This window comes from Megascapheus bottae, chromosome 15, assembly GCF_031878675.1.
Source record: "Megascapheus bottae isolate mThoBot1 chromosome 15, mThoBot2.hap1, whole genome shotgun sequence".
Taxonomy (NCBI): domain Eukaryota; kingdom Metazoa; phylum Chordata; class Mammalia; order Rodentia; family Geomyidae; genus Megascapheus; species Megascapheus bottae.
In genome coordinates, this window is record NC_143523.1 from 6,894,079 (window position 1) to 6,915,580 (window position 21,502).

The following is a 21,502-nucleotide window of genomic DNA, read 5'->3' on the forward strand; positions in this document are numbered from 1 at the left end:
TCAGAGACAGTGCCCAGGCCCTGAATTCAAGCCCCATAACTGGAAAAAAATCTTAGATTAAATTATTTCTAATATTACAGTAGAAAGCCATCTCAATGCAAATTAAATGGCAAACAAAGGCATTGGAAAATGAAATGGGCATAAAATCAGCTTTTTCTAGTTTCTCTTTTTCTTTAGGGGGTGGGGGGAGAGGGGACAGAACTGATCTATCTATATATATAGCTTTGGCCAGATTTAAAACTGCTGGTCCTCCCATCTTTAACAAGCAATCCTCCTGCTTTAGCCTCTGCAGTGCAGGAATTACAAGTCTGTGCAACCATACCTGGCTAACAAGAAATTATCTAATAATTGTTTCTTAAATTTCCAAGTGAAAACTGAAGAACAGAGTGTGTTTTTCTAAAAGGATCAACTGACTGAGGACTGTGTGATTAACTGAACTGTGATCTTAGGTAATAAAAGTCAACATGCAACTACTCTTTTTTTTTTTTTTAAGGAAACTTGGCAGAGCTTTATTTGAATAAGTAAACAAACAGGCAAAAAGCAGGCAAACAGAAGGGCAAGGGCACGCTCTAGCAGAATGTGGGTGCTCTGACAGGGAACTAGAAACAGAGAGATAAATATGCAGACACACAGACACACACACACACACACACACACACACACACACACACACACACACGAAGACATGGAAACAGAGAGACAAACTTGCAGAGCGATAAACATGGATAGACACAGACCTAGACACACACACACACAAGAGACACCCAGAAAGACACAGAGAGCCATGCAGCTCCTGGGGACTTTTGCGGTACTTACAGGGTAAAGGTGGGGGGGGGGTGAGACTACTTTTCTTCTGAAAATATTATAAACTTAGAAAAGACAATCTATTTCAATGCTTTCTTTCAACTCACTTTTTCTGAAGCCAGAATGGGCAAATAGGTGTCCTTCTGCTCTTCTGTCCCGTGTTTCATAAGCAGCTTGTTAACTATCGTGTTCTGGATGTCACAGATGAGGGACACAGATGCATCGACTTTAGCTAATTCCTCTATTACCAAGATAGAGGAAAAAAACGAAGCTCCTGTTCCTCCATATTTTGCATCAGTTTCAATTCCCATCAGCTAAAGCAAAGCAAAGGGTCAGTTAACAAGCTGATTTTGCATTGGAAACTTTTTTTTTTTTTTTTTACCAGTCCTGGTGTTTGAACTCAGGGCTTGGACACTTTCCTTGGACACATTTTGCTCAAGGCTAGCACTCTGCCTCTTCAGCCACAGCACCACTTCTGACCTTTTCTGTGTATGTGGTACCAAGGAATCAAACCCAGGGCTTCATGCATGCTAGGCGAGCACTCTACCATTAGGTTACATTCCTGGCCCCTGCATTGGAAACTTCTGAGAGAAAGTTTGGAAATATACTATACCTTTGAATTCAGTATGACTCTTTTCCTATAAGTAATAAAACTGTGACAGGAATTCTTTTATCAAAAAGCATAAAACTACATGGTGTAACTATTATTTGTTTGATTTGGGGGCCTCAAAGAACAAAATAAGAGGTAAAGGCCTGTGAAACAAGAGAATGGAAAGAGAAAAATACCTTCTACACACAGTGATGGCCCTTCAGGTTAAGGACTATAGGGAGTGTTCTGGTCAAAACAGTCCCTAGCCAGGTGTGGTGACTTACGCCTATAATCCTGGCTACTCAGGAGGCTGAAATCTGAGGAACAAGGTTCAAAGCCAGCTTGGGCACCTAAAAAAAATCTATGAGATACTCTCTCCAATTAAACACCGGAAAACTGGAAGTGGTGCTGTAGTTCAAGTGGTAGAGCCCTAGCCTTGAGCTGAAGAGCTCAGAGACAATGCCAAAGCCCAGAGTTCAAGTTACATGACCGACAAAAAACAAAACAAAAACAAAAACATAGTCCCTTTACACTGACTTGAATGTGATACATAAAGGCAGAAGGGAGCCATTGAAGAAATGTCCTAGTCTCTTCTATGCAGGTTCCTCTTTTTTTTTTTTTTTCCCCAAGCAGAGGTAAGGACTGAATAATCATTCAGGAGCCATATTATCAAGTCCAGGATGGTTAGCATACAACTTGCAGTGACATTCATTCAGAGACACACTTAGTAGGCCACAGGTACCTGATAAGCATGACCCAGTGTTGGGCAAAGGCTTACCAATAACCTTGAGCAAGGCTGGCTGTTTAGTCTCCATTTCTGGGGCTACAACATGAAACTTCCTTGGCGCTACTCCATTTGTAAGTGTTCTCATTTCAGAAAGGGAACGTGCGTATACATGATTCAAGATCTAGGTTACAGATACAGGCTAAGGCTCCTAACCTCTTCAGGTACTTGGATTTGGCTCCCTGCAGCTGGAAGATTTAGCTGACAAGAGCCACAAGGGGGGAAAAATAAAATGAATAAAGTGTGACAGAACCGGAAGTGATGCTTTGAGGAAGACTTAGAGGAAATGGATGTGCTGGAAGACTGAAAGGCAGGATAGCTATTTGATTATCTTGAGAAGCTGTCAGACATTCCTTCTGTAAAGGCCTCATTCCTCGTCAAGAGGAAAGACACAGCAGATGAGGGAAGAACTGGGAAGCAGAGACAGGAGGCAGATGGGCTACACTAAGCAAGAGCAGCTCATGTAGACTAGTGGTGCGTGCTCAGTGCCCTTACCACAGAACCACCACCTCATGAGAGCGGTTTCCATGCTGAGAGCTTGGAACAATGGCAGTGAAACAGGCATGGCGCCCACCTTGCATTCCACCCTGGACTTCTGTGTGGCCCTGTGTAGCTCCATACTAGCTTCTATTTCCCCGAAGGTTCATTGTCAGCATAAAACTGGACAACTCATCAAAAGCTGATCACCTTAAAGCCGGAAGGAATGAAATTCGAGGGCTAAGTGGCAGAGGTTATTCTTTAAACAGAATGACAGATTTAAGTCAATGGCTCTTTCAACAGCAGTGATTAGCTCTGCAGTAGCCTTAGTGTTCAAAAACCTTTGCACATCTGGATAAGGCTGAGACCAGGAGTGAGGGTAAGATATTTAAAACACTCTAGGGGTCTCCATGGTGACCGTCTCTCCCTGGCCAGAGCCAGAGGTTGTACTTCAAGCTACATTTTATGTTGCTCTTCCACTGAAAAGTAGGAAATCTGTTGTCCTGATCCATCTGGTTTGTCATACACACAGGGATTCGGGCCAAGCATGTCTTAGTGACCACAGCTGTCCTGTGCACTGTAGGGTGTTGTCTCCCCTTCCTCTGTCCCCCAGATGCCAGCAGCCTCACCCCGGGAGGGGAAAACTGCCCCAAATTCAGGTCTATAGAAGTAATTCTCTCATTTTACTTATATGACAAAACCGATTTCCATCTTAAAATGTTAATGCAATTACGAATCCTTCAGTATATAAATAGTAACTAGGACCTCAATCAAAAAGAGAACAGATATTTTTGACTGGGAAATGAAGACAGCACATTCTGCTCATTATAGACCCTAAATTAACAAAATATGCAAACATTTAACACCAGAATGTATTTATAAAAGTTTGAACTTGGAAGAATTAAGAGATATATACCCCTTGTTGAAATAATCCTTGTATTACGGACTCTTCCATTTTTGAGTTTTCATCCATGGTTGAAACCAAAGGAGCAACTTGATCTTGGGCAAATTTCTTAACTGTGAGAAAAATAATTGCTGGTCAGTGTATATTCAAGTAGCAGTCATTTTAGCAAAGATTATAACAGTTCATTAATAGCTTGCTGACAAGCTTGTACTTTTGAAGAAGTAAGATAAATGGGTACATTTATTCCTTTAAATGAGAACCTGTGAATTAAAAAAAAAACAAACAAATTCTTCCATACTCCCTCTGTTACTCTTAAAGGACACTGAAGAATGAATAACAGGTATATGTAGTATAAAAAATATAAATACTATAAAAAGTATAATATAAAAAATGAAGGCAATTCTCCACTTTGTCATTTCCAAATACAACCAATTTTATGGAAACTTTTCTTTGAAAATCATCTATAGCTACACAGGCATCTATCTGTCTATCTACTGACCTACCCACCTATCTATCTTTTTTTTTTTAAACCAGTCCTGGGGCTTGAACTCAGTGCCTGAGCACTGTCCTTGGGCTTTCTCAAGACTAGAGCTTTACTACTTGAGCCACAGCACCACTTCCAGCTTTTACTATGTATATGGTACTGAGGAATTGAACCTGGGTTGTCATGCATGCTAGGCAAGCACTCTACCACCAGGCCACACTCCTGGCCCCCTACCTATCTATCTTATACAAAGGAATCATAAAGATACACATTCAACTTCTACTTCACTTTCCCTCTCTCTTGGCATTTGCTAGCCAGCACTCTTCCACTTCAGCCATGCCCTAGCCCTGTTTTCTTTAGCTACTTTCTTGAGAGGGACTAACATTTTTGTCCTGGCAGGCCTCAGACTGCAATCCCCTACCTGTGCTACCTGGATCAAGGAGAAGCCGCCATGTCTGGTCTCTCCACTTATATCTTGATCTTTCTATACAAGCGCATCCTAACAAGGGTCTTTTCATAGATGCGTGGTCACATACAGGAGGCAGGCAGGCAGGCTGGCTGGCTGGCTTGCTGGCTTGCTTGCTTGCTTGCTTGCTTGCCTGCTTGGCTGCCTGCCTGCCTTCCTTTCGCCAATACTATAGCTTGAACTCAGGGCCTAGGTACTATCCATTAGCTTTTTTTCTCTCAAGGCTGGCACTCTACCACTTGAGCCACAGCTCCATGCCTGGATTTCTGGTGGTTAACCAGAGATAAAAGTTCAAGGACTTCCCTGGGGCCTGGGCTGGCTTTGTACTGAGATCCTCCTCAGATCTCAGCCTCCTGAGTATCTAGGATTACAGGAGTGAGCCAGTAGAACGTAGACAACATGGGCCTTTTGATAGCTGCACAGTCACCTGCACACCATGGATATTTGAAGCTGGACAGTCTTTGTTGTGGGAAGGTCTGTGTCCTACATACATGTGGCAGCATTCTCAGTCTTGTGCAACTAGCTGCTACTAGTAGGCTATGTAAGAAACTGGGAAAGCAGTTTCTGGAAAAATCTAGGGAACCAGGGAACAGATGCTGAGATAGCCTTTTATTCGGCTATTGTTGTTTTTCACAGTTTGGAGATAATACACACACACACACACACACACACACACACACACACACACACATCGCTTCCAGTCAAGTGGCTCAAGGTTATAATCATCCTTATTTGTGATACAGAAACTGAGGAAATGCAGTTCAAGGGCAGCATTTGAGGTCAGCCCAAGCTCTTGACAATGCATTTCAACCACTTGCACTGGCAAGTGACCGCTACCCAGCTGTGAGGAAGCACAATGGCCGGGCCCAGTGGTGGATACCCATTATCCCGGGGACACCAGCAAGCACAAATAGGAGGATCGAAGTTCAGCATGACCTAATCATAAAGTAGATCCCGACCTCAAAAACAACCAGTGCAAAAAGGGGCTGGAAGTGTAGCTAAGTGGTAGAGTGCCCATTTAACAAGTACAAGACCCTAAGTTCCATCTCCACTACTGCCTAAAAGAAAGAGAAACACAGACAAACAAATAGCACTTCATTTGCATACCTGTAATTCAGCTACTTTGGGAGCTAAGGCAAGAGAATCACTTGAGCTAGGCCTTTGAGTCTAGCCTAAGGCAACATAATAAGACTGCTTCAAAAGCAAGAGAAAGCAAAATAAATACCTCCACAAAACCAACTAACTAAACAAAACCCAAACCAACCCCAAACAAAAACCAACTCAAACCAAAACAAGAAAACCTCATTCCCAAACTTAGATCTCCACTGTCATGTCATGGCTGTGGTGGACCCAGGAACCCAGAACCAGAGGAGAACCGGGATGAGCACGGCGGCAACACTGACCCATTTCCTGCATCAACCTCTCTTCATCGGAAAACATGTGCAGCGGTGCGCAGGGCAGCTCACTAGTCGTGTGCTTGAGCAGAGCTTCGGACTGGGAAGATTTTAGGACATGTGGAGGAATTTTCCATGAAGTCAGGCAACTTGGGAAGTTTCTTCTTAGCTTTAGAACAGAGAAAGAATGAAGAGATTTAAATGGGAATTGGTTTGGAAATAGTTTCACAGTCTACTCAACATTTCATATCACCCAAATAAGGAAGCTTACCTTAGGTACATTCTAAAATTCACATGCCTGGAATATAAACACAGATTTGTTGAACACTGTCTGAATCTCCTTAATCAGCACGAGCTGCTTTAAATAAATGAACAGGAAGAAGTGAAAAGAAGGGCAAAAGGGAATTCAGGATGAGGAGATACATGCAAGAAATTGAAGGAAGAAAAAGGTAGCTGCTTGCACCAAGAAAACAGACTGAGGAAAAGTGTGGAAGTACAGAGAAGGAAAACACAGATGCGTGGAGCAATTCTGTACAGTGCAGACACTGTAGTGTTACATGGCATCCTCTGGGTATTCCAGCAAATGAAAGCATGAACCAACAAGTTGCCCCAATGTGCTGTGCAGCTTACCTATTCACTTTAAAACAATAGGTGGGCATCTGTGGCTCAAGTCTGTAATCCTAGCTACTCAGAGGCTAGGATCTGAGGATCACAGTTCAAAGCTAGCTAGGCAGGAAGGTCTGAGACTTGTATCTCCAGTTAGGCCTCAAAAAGCCAGAAGCAGAGGTGTGGCTCAGTTCCTAGGGTACTAGCCTTGAGCATAAAAGCGCAGGAACAAGTGCCCCGGTTCAAGCCGTAGTATCCACATAAAATCAAACAAAACCAATAACCAAACAAACAATTCATTGCTCCTATTTCTAAGTTTTAGGGGAGATTATTTACTTCACTGTAAACCCACTACAGAATCCTTTCTGTCTTTTATGTCACCTATGTACCTAAGTTGATCTTTAAAAGAAAGACACCACTGAGAAACTCAAGACACAGGTGGGTGGTAAATGATCATTCCTATTCTTCCAGCTGACACAACTGAGGGGCTCTTACTCTCAATCTCCATACTGCCAAAGCACACGGCAGCTCAACACCCAGGGATGATTTCAGATTCACAGACCACAGAGGCGAATGTGCTTAGAAATGTAAAACGTGGTGTATGACTTCGAGCATGGCTACTGAAGATGCTTTCCATAAGACAATGACTATCTGCTAAGTGAATGGAATCCGTTTTCAGCCAAGTCATTAAGACATCCTACATCCGTTCTCTTCCAGAGGATAAAGGACACTTGACTGTCACTGCACAGCTGGGATTCTGGCTGGTCTTGTCTGTCTCCTGCCCTCTGATGTGAACCACGGTGGCTGTAGCTTTGGTGTCCACTCTATCAAGATAATTTTTCACGGTTATAACCCATTGTACCACATCATCACATTTTTCTGTACAGAGCAGCAATTGCTACTTGAATAATGGTTATTTATGCCTTGCCAAATACTTTTTGGAGCTTGAGTCAGATCTTTTTCCTACGAGACTGACCAGAGTTCTGTTGCACTGCAGGCAGATCAAGGACATCCATGACTGTGGGTGAGGTGGGGAAATACTTTATTTCATTAAACTCTCACCAAAAATACAGCATCTCTTGCTATTATGAATATGGGCAAGATACAGCAGCATTAGCAGTATCTTTGACTCTGCTCTCAAAAGAAATACAGCTATTTTCACATTATATCGTGCTGCTGCTTATGTCTTAAAATACTGGTTGTGCTTATTATCACTTCAAAAATCTAGCTACTAGAACCATGGCCAGATCTTATTTGGGTAGTGTGTATCATTATGTGAAATCTTAAGGTCGTAAAACTTTCATTATAATGAATTTTCTCCCCTCTCCTTCTCTCTTCTCCCCTCCCTTCTCTCCTCTTTTCTTGTCCTGGGGCTTGAACTCAGGGTCTGGGTCTTGTCCCTGAGCTTTATTGCTCAAAGATAGTGTTCTATGACTTGACCCACAGTTCTACTTCTGGTTTGTTTTTTTGTTTTGTTTTGTTTTGGGGGGGGTCTCATAGACTTTCCTGTCCAAGCTGACTTTGAACCGTGATCCTCAAATCTTAGCCTCTGGAATAGCCAGGATTTACAGGCGAGAGACACTGGTACCTGGTGGATTTATCTTTAAAAAATTTTTTTTTACTGTAATTAATAGAAGGGTTACATTATATTCTCCAGATAGAAGGTACATTACTTCACATACATTGATAACCTTTCTCATGTCTTGGTCCCTATTCCCCCCCCCCACCTCTCATCTTGTTTTCCCCCCTTCCCTATCCAATTTCAAATAACCAAATACGCAAATATCCAATATATCAGGTAACAAAGTGAAATATCGTAACAATATGAGATAACCAAGGGACAGCAAAAGAGATGAGAGATAACATAGTACATTAAGGACAACAATCACTCATTATATGGCTTTTGTTTCTATATCCTAGAGGTCCTTTCATTTAGCGTCATACTGTATGGTCTTTTGCTCTATTGCAAATCTCTGCTAGGACAGCCCAAGGTTTCTACTGATTATGACAAATGAGGGAAACCATTGAGCCTATGTTCCTTTGAGTCTGGCTTACTTCACTTAGTATGATTTTTTTCCAAGTCTTTCCATTTCCTTACAAGTGGGGCAATGTCATTCTTTCTGACAGCAGCATAGAATTCCATTGTGTATAAATACCACATCTTGTTGATCCACTCATCAACTGAGGGACATCTGGGTTGGTTCCATATCTTTGCTATGGTGAATAGTGCTGCAATAAACATCGTTGTGCTAGTGGATTTAGTATATCCTTGTTTCTGGAAAATTGGGTAAATGCCAAATAGTGGAATTGCTGGGTCATAGGGGAGTTCTAAGTTTAGTCTTTTAAGGAACTGCCATACTGCTTTCCATAGTGGTTGAACGAGTTTGCACTCCCACCAACAGTGTAGTAGTGATCCCTCCTGGCCACATCCCCTCCAGCATCTGTGGTTATTAGTTTTTTTGATCCTGGCCATTCTAACTGGAGTGAGGTGGAATCTTAGAGTTGTTTTGATTTGCATTTCTTTTATGACCAGAGATGTTGAGCATTTCTTCATGTGTCTATAGGCCATTTTTGTTTGTTTTTCAGAGAAGACTCTCTTTAAGTCTTTGGCCCATCTTTTAATGGGATGGTTGTTACTTTGGAGATTCAATGCAATACCCATCAATATCCCAATGTCATTCTTTAAAGAAATAGAAGAGGCAATTCAAAATTTCATATGGAATTATAAGACCCCGTATAGCAAAAACACTTCTTAGCAGAAAGAACAGCGCTGGAGGAATTTCAATACCAAACTTCAGACTCTATTACAGAGCTATAATTCTCAAAACAGCTTGGTACTGGCACAAGAATAGGCCTGAAGACCAATGGAATAGAACTGAGGACCCAGATATTAAACCACAGACCTATGGCCACCTAATCTTTGACAAGGGAGCCAAAAAAATAGAATGGAAGAAAGACAGCCTCTTCAACAAGTTGTGCTGGCAGAACTGCTTAAGCACCTGCAGAAAACTAAAGTTGGATCCTTCTTTGTCACCTTGCACTAGAATTAACTCCAAATGGATCAAAGACCTGGAGATAAAAGCTGACACACTGAAAACTTTACAAGAAGGAGACACACTAGGCCTCCTTGGCACAGGTCGAAACTTTCTCAATAAGGACCAAGAAACACAACAAATCAGAGAAAGACTGGATAAGTGGGACTGCATTAAACTGCAGAACTTTTGTATGGCAAAGGACATAGCTAGTAAATTAATTAGGAAGCCTACAAAATGGGAGAAGATCTTCACCAACCAAACAACTGACAATGGCCTCATATCTAAAATGTATCAATAGCTCAAAAAATTGAATCACTCCAAAACTAATCTCCAAACTGGAGGATTTATCTTTTTTTTTTTTTTGCCAGTCCTGGGCTTGAGCTCAGGGCCTGAGCACTGTCCTTGGACTTTCTCAAGGCTAGAGCTCTACTACTTGAGCCTCAGCACTACTTCCGGCTTTTTTCTATGTATGTGGTACTGAGGAGTCCAACCCGGGTCCTCGTGCATGCTAGGCAAGCACTTTAACCACTAGGCCAAACTCCCGGCCCTGGAGGATTTATCTTTTATGCACTTTAAAACATTTGGAGAGGGGCCAGGAGTTTGGCCTAGAGATAGAGTGCTTGCCTAGCATGCACAAAGACTTGGGTTCGATTCCTTGGTACCACATACATAGAAAAAAGCCAGAAGTGGTGCTCAAGTGGTAGAGCACTACTCTTGAGAAAGCCAAGGACAGTGCTCAGGCCCCAAGCCCAAGCCTAGGACTGGCCAAAAAAAATTTTTTTGGAGAAAGGGTCTATAAAGTTTATTACATTGCTCTGTCCACCCCCACACCCTTTTCTCATGGCTTCAAAAAGGTAAGAACTCCTGATGTGGAATGCTCTGGCAAGGCTTTTGCTAAAGTCATTGGGTTCAGACATTGCTCCAGCATAACAAAATAATTGTTCTTAAATCTTCTACTCTATAAGCTGTCACAATATATGGAAGATACAGGAAGACCTAGCAGAGATGATCTACAGATAAGGATGTAGTGGCAATGTGCTTCAATATGAATTCCACTCTAAATGCCTATCATTATCTGTTCTCTGCCCAGTGTGTCTTCTAGGCTTCTTCCTCCCTGACAAGATCTGTCATGCACAGATCTGCATTTATTATTTGCCAATATCAAGTATTATTTCCTAAACTGACTGCAACTTGGCTTTTCTCTGAGTACACAATGCTCCTGAAGGTCCCTCATGGGGAAAACAATTTCTTCTCTCGCAAGCTCAGTGTCTAAGGGGAAGAAGGAAGGAAACCCTAAAGGCATGCCACAGTAAAGCTTCAAGAACACCATGCCTTCATCTTCTTGTGGGAAGAGGTGAGAAAGAAGACCAACTCCCTTTCAGCCATCAGACCTCTTGGACACTTCTTATTTCCAGAAGCTAGCTCCCAATATCCTCTCCACTCAATACTTGCCGAGAGCTTAGAAGAATTTCAAGTCACTGAGGCTAAGCCAAGTGATGCTGCCATAGTGACATCCTCTCCTATCCAGTGACTCTTCACTGGCGCTGAGTTGCTGGCTCCTGCATTACAATGCCACCTCCTGAAGTTGTGACTTCCCATCCCAGCTTCCTGTCCCCACAGCTTCCCTGCTAAGCTCTGACATTAAACTTATTTTTAGAACATTAGCAGCTTTCCAGACCTTCAGCACACATCAGTACTTTCTTTCTAACAAACAGTCTCTTCTGCTTTTATTCATCTCATTATCCAGCTTAGGTTCCATAGTTGATCTTTACAAACATTTACTTGACAATTCCTTAGATTCTCTTTTTTTTAAAAAAAAAAAACTTTTTATGTTGAGGACCAGGAGTGTGGCCTAGCAGTAGAGTGCTTGTTTAGCATGCACAAAGCCCTGTGTTTGATTCCTCAGTATCACATACACAGAAAAAAAGCCAAGTGGTCTTGTGGCTCAAGTGATAGAGAGCTAGTCTTGAGAAAGCTCAAAGGCACAGCACAACCTAGTACTGGCAAAAAAATCAAACAAAAAAGCAAACTACTTTATATGTTGAGATGTTAGTCTTTCCAAAGAGTTGCTAAACAGAGTTCTTGTTCACATGCCCTGTCCCAGTGCTAGCATGTTATATAATCACTCGTTCAGTGCTCAGTGACCTGTGTCACAGAAGACAGTCTCAGCCAACCCCAAATTCCCAGCCACACCCTGAACTTAGCATCCATGGCTGGCTGCACTCATGTTCCTTTGCTCAGTCCTCTCACACTCTGAAATAATTATCACAAACCTGACTCTCCTCAAATGTCCACCCCTCACTGCCAGTCTACCACCTCTCCTGTTAGAACAAACACTGACACTAGGAATCTATCCACGTTCTCATGACAAATTCTCAAACCACTTTGTGCCTTCAACCATGTCTCCCCTCTTCTCTCCTCTCTCAGTAAACACTGTCTTTCTTCTTAAGAACCACCACTTCTCCAGCTCTTACCCGAGTCTCCCCTTCTCATCCTCTCAGGACATTTAGCCATCCTTTTTTCCTCTCCTCACTCACATTTCTCTCAGCATGAGAACTTGCTCTGATTAGTTCTGTGTTCACTCCGCCTGCCCCTTCAGATACCATTTCTCTCTCCTCCCCTCCACAGTCAAACATCATCAAAACATAGCCATCCTTGCTGGTTCACTCCAGAGTCTCTGGTCTGATCGCCCACGTCTCCGTGCTTTTGAAGCGTCCACTTACTCACTTTCCACACAGGGCAGCTGAGCACATCCGCTTGCCAGCATTCCTGCTCCCGATTCCTAGGACCATCATCTCCTAGTCTTCCAGCTCTAATCTTTCTTTCTTCCTGCATTCTCTCCCCTATTCCCAGCCACCGCTTAAGGAAAGATGAGGGCAGGAGAGAGTGTAGACGGTGGGTTGAGGGTATGTCACTGATGCAATCATTCTGGATGATTTAGTGACCAGAAAGTTAAAGACTTTGAAATTGGGTTCAGAGGTGTTTAAACTTAATGGCTAGCATGATATCATTAAGCAGGGCCTTTCAGAAGCCAGGAGGAAAAGAATTCAAGCCTGTATAAAAGAAGCTTCATATCATTATATGATATGTTCAGCTCACTTGTCCTTCTGCTTTCTGCTATGTGAAGTGAAGTCACCAGACAACTAGTCTGCTGGTTCCGGACATGCTAGCATCCAGAACCAGTGAGACAACAAATGTCTATCCCTTTCTATGGAAATACGTTATAGCAGCACAAAGATCATTAAGACCTCACTTTTGTAGAAAGCCCAGCAATTCTACTTTAATTCACTTGAACAAGTAGACAAGTATAAACAAAGGAAGCAGTAAAATCTATAAAGGTGAATAGTTTTTTTAAAATCTAACAATAAAGGAATATATAAATTGTGGTACATTAATCCAATAGTTGTTTCACAGCTATTTGTGTGAACTGGAGTTACACAGACCAATCTTGAAGAAAAATATAACACTGGTAAATAAAGCAAGAGTTCTGTGTGAGAGGAGAGCGTTTATGTGCACCTTCGAAACACACCACTGACAGCGCATGAGCTCATATGTACTCATACCCAACTGTGGTAGACGTTGAAAGGCATGAACTGGAAGCACGCATGGCTGCATGGAGGGCAGGGTGGAAATGGCAGTACCTGCTGCCAGTCTTGTTTCATTTCTGCCTAAAAGGCAGAGAAGGACTTGGTAGAAGTTACCTTGTGTGACTCAGAGAGGTTCCTCCAGAGGAGGGCAAAGCTCTCAGTTCCTAATCTTTCAACCCAGTAAGATAGCTGGCAAAACAAAAGACAAGAGTGACTGGTGGGTCTAGTCAACTTGGCTGCAGGCTATTGCCTTTAACCTGGTATAAAAGTTATTCACAACACCTGCTTTCCCTTATCCACATGTTCTGTGTTCTATAGTTCAGTTACCTGTGGTCTGGAAATTTTAAATAATGGAAAAATTTCAGTTTTAACTTGCATGTCATGAGTTGGTGATGTCATTCAGTGGACAGCACTGGCCTAGCATGCTCTAGGCCCCAAGTTCCATACACAGCACACCAGCAAAAATAACCCTAGATGACCCCCTTTGTAAAACTAATGTAAGCTAATTTAAAAAATTAAGCTGTATGCTGAGGACATAAGGAAAGTGATTTCACTTGTCCGGCTCAGGCAGCAAATCACCTCTGTCTTCATGTATTTTCGGATCCATTATTGTCAGATCTTCTGTTCCTGTGTGGTGGTACCTGTATTCAAGTCCCTCTTTTATTTGATAAAGATTCAGGAATGCAACAGACCTGAGGCAGACAGTCTGGATAGCCAATGAGAAATGATGGAGGGCAAAGATGAAAGTTCTTGACTTAATAATGATTTCCGATGCTGAGGTTGCTAAGGGCTATAGTAAGAAGGAATCCTCTATCTGTGAAATTGTGAAGAAGAGCAAAGAATTTCAGGCTAGTTTATTGTCAGTTCATTCAAATGGGAAAGGGAGTAAGCTTCAGGCATCCATTGGGGCAGCCTGGGAAACAGTCCTTTTAAAGCAGGACGATGGCATTCTTCCTCTAAAACTGCAGACACCCACTCACTCCCTTCTCCCCTACCAGGACAGAATAGCCACACTGGCTTCTAGTTGAAGTGAGTTCTAAAAGTCACTCATCTTGGAGGTCCTGTGGCTGAGCCACATTTCATGCCAGCTTGCTCAGGAGGGCGCCTCTGCCTGGGGCTGCCTAATAAGCTAATGGCAAACATTGCTTTTTCTTTTTCTCTTTGGTTCTGCATCATAAAATTATGAGTGTAAGAAAAAGTTTTCTTTTCTGTCAGACTAAAGATTATTTGGTATGGTGTAATGATATTTTCTGGTTAGTTGCTTTACTTACCTCTATTGTAACTAGTAAATGTACTGCTATCTGCACTGTTACCAGCTTAGGGAGATAAAGCTTGCATTGAAGAAGTCAAAATAATGAACTCATAATTGCTACGTGAAAAGAACAAAAGAAAAGTAAACTTTTGACAGGAATTAAAGAATGGCTCCCTTTCTAACCAGATAACATTAAAATGTGCACCTAATATGCCATCGACTACTGCTCTGCTGTAACTAAAATCAGAGGAAGCCATGCATATATTTAAAGCGAGGTTGCCTGAGGAGACAGACTGGCTGCCACCACAGGAGAGAAAAGGAGGGAAAACATGTCTTACACTGGAGAGAATTCCTGCAGCCTTGATGTGCAACTCATGTGGTGTTCCTGCCCCATCTGGGCATCTCTTCTCCTTCCCTACAAAAGCCCTTTTGTGTACCTGAGTCTCTCTAGACAGAACTCTAAGACTTCTAAGACTTTTAAGCCTTCTCTCTCCTCTATCTTCAGGAGCTATCCCTTGAATAAAACTAAATTCCAGAGTGCTGGTTTCCAATGGCAAGCAGATTCGAGGCAGGTTAGCTATAGAGAAGCATGGAGGGACTGGGGAATGAGCATCTCCGCCTCCTGCCTGTACTGTTCAAGTCTACTCCTCCTCGTGGGTAGAAAATCCTCAAGCTGACTTTAATTCATGCACAGCGGAATGTGTCTGTCCAGTAGCCAGCCAAACTTCTCTTCATAAGTTACCCCAGGTACTTGTTATAGTGATAGCTAAGTAAATAGGGGGTGGTTTTGGTTTGTTTTCTTTCCCTTTATCATAACAAGCACAGGATTAAAGGCTAATGTGTTTCATTATATTCATTGCTTGTTATTGCCTGAGGTTAATTAAGAGCACAAAAGTAAACCTATTGATTCTTGTGATTTTTATGCTCCCTGGGCTATAAGGATCAGCATGGCCTTCAAGTAGCATTGCAGGTTTCTGTGGATAGAATGTAGAGACTGCACCCTATCATAGCACTGTGATAGAGTGAGCTGCTGGAACTGCAACGGCTGTTTCCTCCTGTATGCTTAGACCCCAGGAGACTGGTGCCTTCCAAGTTCCCTGTGAGGGCGTGGGAGACAGAATGACAGCCGAGATCTGTTGGGTTTTGTCCAGTATTCTCTACCTGCCAGACCAGCAATACTACATTGCTTTGTTGTTGTTGTTGCTGTTGGTTGTGGGGCTTGAACTCAGAGCCTGGGCACTGGCCCTGAGCCTCTTTGTACCATTCTATGACTTTTAGCTACAGCGCCACTTCTGGTTTTCTGGTGGTTAACTGAAGATAAGAGTCTCACAGACTGTCCTGCCCAGGCTTCTGAGTAGCTATGATTACGGGTGTGAGCCATTGGTGGGAAGCTACTACATTGCTTCTATTTGATTAAGAGTAAGAGAAATGAATCTGGATATGCCCAAGAGAAGCCACAAAGTTTACCTTAGAAAAAAATATGGTATATGGCCCTAGAGTGTGGCCTAGTGGTTGAGTGCTTGCCTAGCATGCATGAAGTCCTGGGTTTGATTGCTCCGTACCATTGAAAAAGCCAGAAGTGGTGCTGTGGCTTAAATGGTAGAGCACTAGCCTTGAGAAAACCAAAGGACAAAAGCCAAAAAAAAAAAAAAAAAAAAAAGTACACTCAGGGTTCCATATTGTGTTCGGATTCTGGAATCCCCTGGGGGTCTTGGCACCTATGTACATTAAATGATGAAATGGTCCTTTCTACTTTTAACAGCTGAAGGATTCTCAACCTTCTTCTCTATGAGTTTTTTGTTTGTTTTTACTTAATTCTGAGTGAAAGTGGAATATTAAGCTTCAGATCTAACAGAAGTACTCGTAGCTCATTTGGGGTTTCACCTAGGTCCCTGCTCTGCTTTCATGTCCCCAAAGTCAGAGGTCCATGGAGGCCCCCGACTCTGCTTGCTTCCTCCATAAGCAGTATCTTCATTTGTTGATATTCTCCAAAACTACCCCAAATGTAACACCTCTGGTTTCCCATTTTGTTTGCATAGTACTCTGATGTGAAAGAGTCAGAACAGATGGGCACAGGGCCCAGGGATCAACATAAAGCCCAGTTTGCCTTCCGTGTGACCTGCACTAGACCAGCAAGTTCTTATTCCTAAGCTACCAACATATAAACATGAAGGCAGACGTTTGTTTTTCCTCTATTTCCAAAGAAGTACTACAATGTAGGACTATTCTACAACATAGTTTTCCTTTTTAAAAAATTGTGAAATGATTTAGATCAAGCACTTTATGATGAGGTCTGGGGAATTTCTTGGATCACCCTTCTTTTTTAGGGAGCTCAGGCTATGCAGCAGAAAGAACATTTAAGTAGCACATTTAGTCAGACCACCTGGTCCAGGAAAAGGTTGCATAGTAAATGCCTGTGGCTGAGGATGACACTACACTGAGACAGGGGAGTCTGACTTACAGATGAGTCCTAGCATTGTTCACTGCCTTGTTCTCTTTAAAAATTCAACTGGTACATTTTATTCCGCCTTTTCCTTCCTTGGGTCCGATGAGCACATGGCCTTTGGAGGCCTCCTCTAACTGATGTCCATCCATCCCCTTCTGCTTCTCTGCTTTCCTTCAAAATTGACCCAGGATGTTGGTACTCTACTCCGAAGTGTCAGACCTGGCTTCTACTCTTTCTTTACTTTTTGCTGCCCTGGGTCAATCTGCAGTTTTGGCATCGAGATATTTCTTTGACTTTGGTGATACTTTCTCCACCAATTATTTCATGACTAGTTTTTGAAATACCTTTACAAGTGTGGAGGAAACACTTCAATGACAATCTTCTCAAGTTTTCCTTTACTATGCCTTCCTTTCTAGCCATCAGTGATGAGTTGGCAGAGGGATTGGCTGCCACATCACTTTTCTGGGACTGTTTCTTGAGTCTTGTCTAGTGAATTCCTTCTATGAGCTCCTGACTGTTTTATCTTGCAAAGCCATTTTACAGACTCTCCATTGACTTCTGGTGGAATTTTTCAAAATCAGATCCATTTCTAGAGTCAACAAACTGGGTTTGGCCAACAGTTTGCCAATTTTCTCCCAGGTGGTAAGGAGTAAAGCCTCCTTTCCCCACCCTCAAGGCAATATTCCATACACCTATACCAGTGTCTCCATTGGGTAAACTTGCCCCTCAGTGGACACTGGCAAGGTCTGGAGACATGTCCAGCTGCTACAACTCAGGAATGCTGCTGATGTCTTGTGGGTAGAGGATAGGGAGAGCTCAAAATATCCTGTACCACATAGGACAGCTCCCCATAGAAGATAATGGTCTAGCCAATTTCAGCAGTGCCAAGGTTGAACAACTCTGGTCTAACCTTTAATAAAGAAGGAAATGAAGCAATGCAGGGTCAGGACAAAGCCGGTGTATAAGAAGTCTGAGAGACACAGCCAGTGTGTAAGAAGTCTGAGAGACAGCCAGTGTGTAAGAAGTCTGGCTGCTGAAGCTTTTTTTTTTTTTTTTTAATTTTTTATGATTAGTCTTGGCACTACAGAGAAGGGAGTGGAAAAAATGACATATTTGCATCTGCAATAAAACGGACCCTCCTATGGTGAGGAGGACTAAATGCTCTGCGAGCTTGTGTCTTATGAACGAAAAGGCTGTCCTTTGGGAGTTGTGGGCACCTGGGTGAGCAAGTGTTTCAGGAAGAAGCAAAATATTCCTATGCTTGCTTCAGTCTGCAACATGGAGGCCCAAACTCCATTACATGATAGAGATGTGCCACAGGAACTCATTCCATCTCTGACAAACTAGTCACAATGAGCTCTTCTGGCACAGTATTTCTTAATTTAAGAAAGCCTTTACATTCCTGGCTCCATGGCCTGGAATTTCCACCCTTCTGCTGCTCTGCCTAAAGTCACTTCAAGTACTACCTCCTATACTTGAGTGTGCTCAGGTTATTTCCTTGGCAGAAGCAATATGGTATCTTAAGAAGTCCTAGTGTTCGTTATAAACACATGTATCCCATCTCCGCAATTAAAAATGTCACTCCCTGATGTCAAAGACTGTGTTGCAAGCTTCTACACCTCTTAGATGTGGCAAAGTACTTTGTATAAAGCAAAGACTGCATCGCCCTTCTTTCAGTCCACCCACTCTGCCTGGATAGCTCTTGTTCACTAGTATCTACAGTGTCAGGAGCTAGTATCACATATCTCATTTAATGCTGCTTTTCTCCCACTTGGCAGAGAAGAAATGGATGCCGAGCGGGGAACTCACTTGTCTGTGGTCACTGGGCTAAGAATTCACATTCAAGCAGCCTGATTCCGTGGCCTGTGAAGTATTTTCTCCCTCATTGTACATAAATAGCTTATTCGCTTGCCATCGCAGTCTATTTTATTCTGTTCTGCTATAGCAGAGTAGTATATAGCTTGTCATTACTAAAGAGTAGAAACATGTTTCGGGGCCAGGAGTTTGGCCTAGTGGTAGAGTGCTTGCCTACCATGCACAAAGACCTGGGTTTGATTCCTTGGTACTACATACATAAAAAAAAAAAAGCTAGAAATGGTGCTGAGGCTCAAGTGGTAGAGCTCTAACCTTGAGAAAGTCCAAGGACAGTGCTCAGACCCTGAGCTCAAGCCCACGACTGGCAAAAAAAAAAAAAAAAAGAGTAGAAACATGTTTCAACAGAAAACCAAAGACCAAAGTACTAACCTTTCAGTTCATGGGCAAAGTTCTGGTCCTCTTTTAAAGAATCAATTCTCACTAAAATTCATTAACCTACTCAAGAGGGCAATGTCCCATGATCTCAACACCTCCCATGAGGTCCAGTTCTCAGTGCTGTACTGGGGTTTTCAAAATATGGACAATGGAGCTCCCATTATAACTACAGTATCCTCAAGTTGTTTTCTGCCAGGAGGTCATATGCATGTCCAAAACACAAAGCTAGGAAGTAGTGTTGTGGCTCAAGTGGTAGAACTCTAGCCTTGAGCTGAAAGCTCAGGGACAGTGTGCAGGTCCAGAGGGCAAGCCCCATGACTGACAAAAAACAAAAGAAAAACAACAATAATAACAAAACACACAGGGCTAGCTGGCATGATGATTACCAAATAGCTGAGCAAAACTTTTTTTTTTTTTTGGTGAGTCATGGGACTTGAACTTGGCCTGGGCGCTGTCCCTGAACTCTTCAGCTCAACGTTATCACCCTACCTCTGAGCCTGGGCATTGTCCCTGAGCTCTTCAGCTCAAGGCTACTAACCTACCCTTGAGCCAAGGCCTACTTCCCATTTTCTAAAGGTTAAACTGGAAATAAAGAGTCTCAGTTCTTTTTGTGCCTGGGACTGGCTTTGAACCTTGATCCTCAGATCTCAGCCTCCTGAGTAGCTAGGATTACAGGTGTGAGCTACTGTGCCTGGCTAGAGCAAGAGCAAAATTTCCATGCAGGTTGGAAATTGCTAGCTGGCAGATAATCCTCTCAGGAAGATTAACTGAAAGGAATCACCTGAAGAATCTTCTCCAAGAATCACTTCTTTGAAACATGAGGTGACAAAGATAATCTGCCATCATAGACTGACTAAAGGATTGATTCTCCCCTAATTGGGATGCTTTAACAAAATGGACATGGGGTGGGAGAATTCTAAACTATCACAAGAATGGGATGTAGAGACTGAGAAGGCAGAGGTACAATGATGCCAGTGTTGCAATCCATAGGCTGTGTGGCCTGGGAGCACTGGGGAAGACTGTCTTTATTTGCAGAATCAAGCCACTATTACCTATTGCATTAGGTGGGTTCTTTTTTTTTATTATTTTTTTTTAATTGTTGAGGGGTATAGAGGGGTTACAGTTACATTGGCCAGATAGTAGGTGCATTACTTCTCACACATTGATACCCCTTCTTCAGGTGGGTTCTTAAGAAGAGTAAGTGGGATAGTGCATGTAAAACACTGGGCTAAGAATTTGGCCTAGTGGTAGAGTGCTTGCCTAGTATGCACGGAGACCCTGGTTTGATTCCTGGGTGCTACATACATAGAAAAAAAGCCGGAAGTGGTGCTGAGGCTCAAGTGGCAGAGCTCTAGTCTTGAGAAAGTCCAAGGACAGTGCTCAGGCCCTGAGCTCAAGTCCAGGACTGGCAATCAACCAACCAATAAATACATACTGTCCCTGGTATAGACATTCAACAAAAAGTGTGTTTTCCAATAATCTCTAGATGGGGGAATTAGCCCTACATTGCAATTTCCTATGTCCCTTGGCACCTGCTACCATAGCACTGTGCCTATGTTTTAGCTCTGGTGAACTATCTTGGTGATGCTACATTCTCAATGGCCCACCACACCCCAAAAGCATCATGAATTCCTTTAAACAAACCAATTTCCATTTTGCTATAGTGTCCACGCTCTTTTTTTTTTTAACCTCTTTTTAAGTGCAACTTCCAGAACAACTCTCTCTCCTCCCCCAGTCTTCCCTCAATGAACTCACCAGCCAGCCCACTACAGACCCCTCAGGATTTGTCCCATGCCTAAATATGTGGCTAGAGTTCTAAGCCCTTTTAATGAAAGGTAAACTTCTTCAAGGAAGGCTGTTTACATCTTTATTATGTCTTCTGTAGCAGACAATGCTTTATGCATGACAATAAGAGCTAACCTTTACTGAAAACATGCTGAGTACTACTAAATTTCTAAGTGCCTTCCATGAACATAAAACCTCATTTAATCTTCAAAACAACCCAATGGAATAGGTATGTTACAGCCCAAAAAACGGACACTCAAAGAGATTTAGTAATTGAACCATGGGTCTAAATCCAAGTAAAAAGTCCACATTCTTCACTCTCATGCAACAGTCAACATTTATACAATTACAAATGCTAAGATTTGCTTTTGCAAAGCTTGCTAAACAATGAAGGACTATGAACCAGAACCAGCAAATCCAAATAAACAAAATAGCTCTCTAATTTCTTCATGGGAGAATTGGTGGCAGTAATCTTGTAGATTAGGTTTATCATCCTGTCTGACTACTAGTTTCATCAGTGTTTAGCTTTTTGTGAGTCCTTAATCCTTTTCAACAATCTCTTCATCTGTAAGATTAAATCAATATGTATTGGGAAGTTCGTGAGAAAAACTTGGGAGGGAGAAAATGAGGGAGTGACAC

At 42.5% G+C, this 21,502-nt stretch overlaps 1 protein-coding gene across 2 annotated transcripts in view; it reads right to left on the reverse strand.

The window, feature by feature from the left end:
* The window catches only part of Acadsb (acyl-CoA dehydrogenase short/branched chain), a 35,621-nt gene that overhangs the window by 12,895 nt on the left and 1,224 nt on the right, over positions 1–21,502 (reverse strand). For both annotated transcript variants that reach the window (XM_090345681.1, XM_090345680.1), the window contains exons 2-4: positions 5,912–6,071; positions 3,571–3,671; positions 912–1,118 (exon numbers count right to left, since the gene is read on the reverse strand). In XM_090345681.1, the coding sequence (XP_090201807.1) occupies positions 912–1,118; positions 3,571–3,671; positions 5,912–5,948 (345 nt within the window). In that variant the 5' untranslated portion in view covers positions 5,949–6,071. The remainder of the gene's footprint in view (positions 1–911; positions 1,119–3,570; positions 3,672–5,911; positions 6,072–21,502) is intronic.